The sequence below is a fragment of the Schistocerca cancellata genome, chromosome 11, assembly GCF_023864275.1.
Source record: "Schistocerca cancellata isolate TAMUIC-IGC-003103 chromosome 11, iqSchCanc2.1, whole genome shotgun sequence".
NCBI lineage: Eukaryota > Metazoa > Arthropoda > Insecta > Orthoptera > Acrididae > Schistocerca > Schistocerca cancellata.
Window position 1 is genome coordinate 17,217,942 of NC_064636.1, and position 6,000 is coordinate 17,223,941.

A 6,000-nucleotide genomic window follows, 5' to 3' on the forward strand; every position below is an offset into this window, starting at 1 on the left:
TAAAATTCTAAAAGAACAGCCCGGAACCCCGCACTTTCTGCCATTACGAGTAGAGGAAAGCGAGGATATCCAACAGTTATACTGCAGCAAAGTTTAGAATGCACACAGTTAACAATTTTGCCTCAGCTCCCAACCATACAGCCAGCAGTCGGCAGCACCGCACAGGTCACCTGCCACGGAAAGCCAAAGCGAAGCTCGTGGCAGGGAGCTACAGACACACTACTGTCGTCTGTCTGCGAGAAACTCTGTCACGCATCAGAGAACTGCAAACGGGGCCCCCGTAACAGACCGTGGACACTGGCAGTTGCTCGCCAGCTGTAACGGACAGCCACCACCGCACTATGTCGAGTAGTTGCCTCGAGGAAAGATTCTGGGTGATCGAAAGTCGATTTGGCGAGCAAACCCGAAAGCAAAATATTTACAAACTGTGCTGCTCGTGCAGTAGAATTTAAATTCTTTGAACTGTGTGACGACAGTGGTATTCACCTCGTATCACATACCCCGTGCTGTTGGCTCGTAGAAGTAAACAGAGCAGATACCACCGTTGCCCACGAGTTTGCGAAGCCGTATTTGATGCTTTTGCGTTTAAAACTTTGTACTATAAAAGTATGCAATTCACTTGAAGCATTCAATTAATATCTTTGAAAATGCTTGTCTTTGTACGATCTGTTGTACAAAAGTGCTAGGAAATGTAATGGCGGTAATTGAAACTGTTACTGGAATAGAATGTATTGGAAGAAAGTTACACAGCCAGATGTCTTTATGTAGGAAATGACTATCATTTTAAGATTATATGTGAATTCCAGCTTTAAGAAAAATTAAAAATTCGATTTCAACATTCAATAACAAACGAGTTAGCAATATTATTAACCTCTTGCCTTCATACTCACAACTTTTTTATATAGGATCGGGGAATATGTCAAAGTTTGGGACATTTCATAAAATCTGCCGATTTTACGGTATGTGGCTAAGACCCCCAATTTCGAATTATCATTAATGCACAATTTTCGTGCACCTACTTACTGCTCGCAGTGACTGAAGCGACTAGCCTTCGTGCTACTACAGGGTGTCTACATGGACAAGGAAAAATAATTCCCGGATTTCCCGGTTGAAAATACACTTTCTCCCGGGTGAAAATACATTTTTTCCATGTTAAGTGACAGTATACTTTTTCTCGGCACCTATCAATCCTTCTATGGTTTATGGTTTTATACACCGGCGTAGAATTTCCCGACATTTTAGAAAATGAAACTCAGGGGAAAAACACGTTTTGGAAAGATCTTTGATGTGCAGAAACATATACACTGCATATTTCCATGTTACGAAGGTATAAATTCTAATTCCACCAAACACCGCATGTTACTTTGCGAAGCATTAAAATCGAGATTGCGACGCGCTTTTTGTAAGCCAGTCACAGCTCGTGTCACCTGATCTCGCCAGCTGATGACAGCATTTGACACGTGATGTAGTCAGCCAATAGCAAGATCACTCTTAAGTAGCGCGAACATACAAATAACAAAAATTAATGGCTTAAATTAATGTACAATTGTTGCTACAAGAAAAGCAAAGCTATCACATATAATATTGGTCTCTAAGATTAATACGCTGCAAGAGAAGCTAAGCTTCCACATATATTGTTGATCTTTTTTGCGTGTCATACATCACATAAATGTGCCAGTAAAATTTTTTAATAACAACGTAAATGTCTGATCTTCTGGGCTCGAAATTCTTCATATGGTCTTCCCCAAAGAGTTGATTTTTAAATGAGAGTCAAACGCTCTGTGATTTAAGAACTTCGTGGTACACTCTCTCACATAGTTTTTCTTACATAAATGGAAATTTACTTTGAAAGTAACGCTTTTCAAAGCAATATTCGCAATATTTTTCCATGACCTATTACAAAGGTACGTTTCAGCAGTTGCCACAGAGCGCCAGATAACAGGCGTCACTGCACTTGCGCAGCTACGATGACGCAGGAAGCCCGCATGTTCGTACGTGTGAAACATTAAAAGATCTTGCATTAAAACGAATCTAATGTAAAAAATTGTCACGTCACACTCATTGGAGGTAATTTGTTGTTAAGAAGCACTGCACAGTCGTCCTAAAGCCTTTGACACACTTTGCTGTTGGCAGACGCTTGTATGAGCACTGTGTTTTGTTGTTGTATATGGCGCAATTTCTTTTATTTTCGTTTATTTTTCTCTCTTTCATGATTTGTTGCTGCAGTATTATTCTGCAGAAGCGGGATGCAGTAAATTTTTTTGTTGGAGTATTGGTTCTTACCAGTCAAAAATCACAAAAATTTAACTGAAAACTAAAACAATGAAAAATTCCCGGAACTCAAAAAGATTCCCGGGTTTTTACCGGTTTTCTCCCGGATGAAAAAATTCCCGGGTTTTTCCCGGATCTCCCGGTTGTCCCGGGTCGTAGACACCCTGTACTAACACATCTTGTCACACATTATCACACTTAGTCATACTTTTATGTGCAGAAAAGCTTCATTAAATTTCAGGGCTTTCATTTTAAGCAAAAGAAAAAACCCCATTTTTCAACAGAAGTATAAAAAAGGGATGAAGCAGATGATGCTGACCCACCATCTCCACTTCTCAGAAGAAGTATAAAAAAGGGATGAAGCAGTGAGCCTCACCCCCTATCTTAACACACTGAAAAGTACAACAACAAATTTCCGTCATCAATTACAAAAGTTTCTCTCCATCATTGCCTTCTTTTGGTGCGGATAAATTCTCACCCACGGGAGGGGCAGATGTGTTGACATACATAACTGAGATGATTCCAATACTACCGTACATCTTCATAAAAGCTAACCTTTCTTACGATTTACCATCCGTGTTTTCCACAAGGTGTTGGTTAATTACTCCACCACTACCACAGTCTTCGATATTTACATCCGTGCTTGAAACATTACAGCAACCACAGTACACTTCACTTCATTTAGTTCTCTGTCTTTGAGGATGGCAGGTCCAGATAAATTTACCAATATCAGTACCTTGATAATTATCTTCATACCTATTTGGGCATAGAAGATGTACACTTTTACAACTTCCCCTGCTCTCTTAATTACAATAACTCTTGCACAGTACCAAAATTGCAATGTAGGTCCATACCACAATTTTCACAGAAATGTTATACTGAGGACCATCAAATGTCAATTCCTTTGGTTCAATGATGGGGTTTCCAACAGCTTCCCACTGGCTGCTTTTCTAATAACTTGTCTGCTTTAAAGGGAAGTTATGAAAGTTTAAAACTATCTCCCATATCACAGACCAACAGAAAAATGCTCTTATAGGAGCACAAAAGATATGAATATGCTCCATGTTTATTTAAAAGAATCTGAAAAGTGGAGTACCACCTGCCTCTTCCCAAAAATTTTGGGATTCAAAGATATTTGTGCTTTATTTAACGGGTGAGTCACCTCAAACTCCAAAAAGCTCCACTAACTGTAACTCACTCACACCTGCTAGACCATCACTGTAAGTCGCTCCTACCCGTACACTTCTAGTCGCCCTTTCTCACTCACTCATTCGGTCCAACCCATTAATATTATCTCTTTGTGTCACTATCGTTGTCTCCCATGCCACACCCACACTCCCTTTCGTTCTGTCCTCCTACTACAGTCTCCTCTCCCTGTCACTGTTTCCTTCTTTCTCTCTCTTGCTGCTACTATTCTACGCGATCGAAAGTATCCGGACACCTGGCTGAAAATGACTTACAAGTTCGTGGCGCCTTCCATCGGTAATGCTGGAATTCGATATGGTGTTGACCCACCCTTAGCCTTCATGACAGCTTCCACTCTTGCAGGCATACGTTCAATCTCGTGCTGGAAGGTTTTTTGGGGAATGGCAGCCCATTCTTCAGGGAGTGCTGCACTGAGGAGAGGTATCGTTATCGGTCGGTGAGACCCGACACGAAGTCGGCATTTCAAAACATCCCAAAGGATTCAAGCAAGGACTCCGCCACAGGCCGTGCATTACGAACACGTACTCAGCCACGTTGAAGGATGCAATCGCTCTTCAACAGTGGGAAGCAAAAAGGTGCTTAAAACACCAATTTAGGCCTGTGCTGTGACAGTGCCACGCAAAACAACAAGGGGTGCAAGCCCCCTCCACGGAAAACATGAACACACTGTAACAACACCGCCTCCCAATTTTACTGTCGGCACTACACACACTGGCAGATGACGATCACCAGGTATTCGCCAAACTTGCAGTCTGCCATCGGATTGCCACATTGTGTACCGTGATTCGTCACTCCACACAACGTTTTTCCACTGTTCAATTGTTCAATGTTTATGCTCCTTACACCAAGCGAGCTGTAGTTTGGCATTTACTAGTGTGATGTGAGGCTTATGAGCATCCGCTCGACTATGAAATCCAAGTTTTCTCACCTCCCGCCTAACTGCCATAGTGCTTGCAGTGGATTCTGATGCAGTTTGGAATTCCTGTGTTATGATCTGAGTAGATGTCTGTCTATTACACATTATGACCCTCTTCAGCTGCCGGTGCTCTCTTTCGGTCATCACACGAGGTCGGGCTGTACGGTTTTGTGCCGTACGTTTCCACTTCACTATCACATCGGAAACAGTGGACCTAGGGATGTTTAGGAGTGTGGAAATCTCACATACAGACGTATGATACAAGTGACATCCAATCACCTGACCACGTTCGAAGCTCTCTCACGATGTCTATTGACTACTGAGGTCACCAATATAGAGTACCTGGCTGTAGGCAGCAGCAAAATGCGCCTAATATGAAAAGTGAATGTTTTTGGGGGTCCGGATACTTCTGATCACATAGTCTATCTCATTCATTCCTTCCAACTGATTCTGTCTCTTGTCACTGTCGCTCTCTCTCTCTCTTCAAGGCTGTCATTGCCATATATTCTCTCTCTCATTATCACTGGTTCTCACTGGCTTCCACTTTCTCTTTTTCCTCCTCCCACAGCACTGTCTCCTTCACTGTTTTCCCAGCACTGTTCAGTCACTGTCTACTATGTTTCACTGCCACTGTGTCCCCTCAAGTTCTCTCACACTGCCACTGTCTCCTTCGCGCTTTCTACTCCACGACCACTGTCTACTATCTTCCAGTATCTGTTTCTTTCCTGTCTCTTTGCCACTGCCACTGTCTTCTCCGCTCTCAGCACAAAAATGTGTGGAAAATTCGCATGCCAAAATTTTTGGGAAATTTTTTAAAAGAGTTGAAGATAGAATGAGGCAGCTGGTATCCTACTTTTCAGTCAGAGTCTTTAAGTAAAGAGGGGAATATTAGCCTTTTTTGTGCTCCAATTGGAGACTTTTTCTGCCATGTCCCTCCTTTTCCCTACTGCAGCAAGGCATGTCGCTCATATGAAAAGAAATTTATCGGTCAGTAAAATTTCGGTAGTTTACTTACGTGAAACTGAAACAATGCAAAACTAATTTTACACGCAAAAAAAATCTGAATGTGCTTCAGTACTACAAGCTGAGGATTCTGCAGGTACTTGTAAGGTTGATCTGTATAGACGAATAAGACATATTAATTCATACAGGTGCCAGTCGAATGTGCCAAACATATATTAATTTGTACTACTCTGCATTAATGTAATACGAGAGAGTGGTGGAAAAATTAAAAATAGTACACCTTGAGATTTTTTAACAACTCTCTTGTTTCAAGTATTGAAACACAGCTCTTCTGTTAATGTAGGCATGGTGTATGGATCCATTTTTGTTCTCTATGTGTCAAACGATTAAAAAAAAAATTACATAGCTCACGAGACAATGAGACAAAAGTGTTTTATTTCTATGCGTATCATGAACCACTGCAGCAAATCTGGACGCACAGGAATAATCCTCACGAAAACAACCTATGTACCTTCATCAGCATTGTCATAGTGTGAGAGAGAAGATGTAATTATCATTAATAGGAAGAGAACTTTCAACACTGACTATTTCTGCTTATGTTGCACAAGTTTGAAAGCAGTACCTAGCATCATGTCCCGCACAGT

General features: G+C 41.5%; 1 protein-coding gene across 1 annotated transcript in view; it reads right to left on the reverse strand.

Moving 5' to 3' along the window:
* Nucleotides 1-2,810, reverse strand: part of LOC126108830 (uncharacterized) — a 181,290-nt gene extending 178,480 nt beyond the window's left edge. Inside the window, exon 1 of the mRNA XM_049914194.1 lies at nt 2,701-2,810. Coding sequence (XP_049770151.1) covers nt 2,701-2,810 — 110 coding nt within the window. The remainder of the gene's footprint in view (nt 1-2,700) is intronic.
* Nucleotides 2,811-6,000: the final 3,190 nt, after the last annotated feature.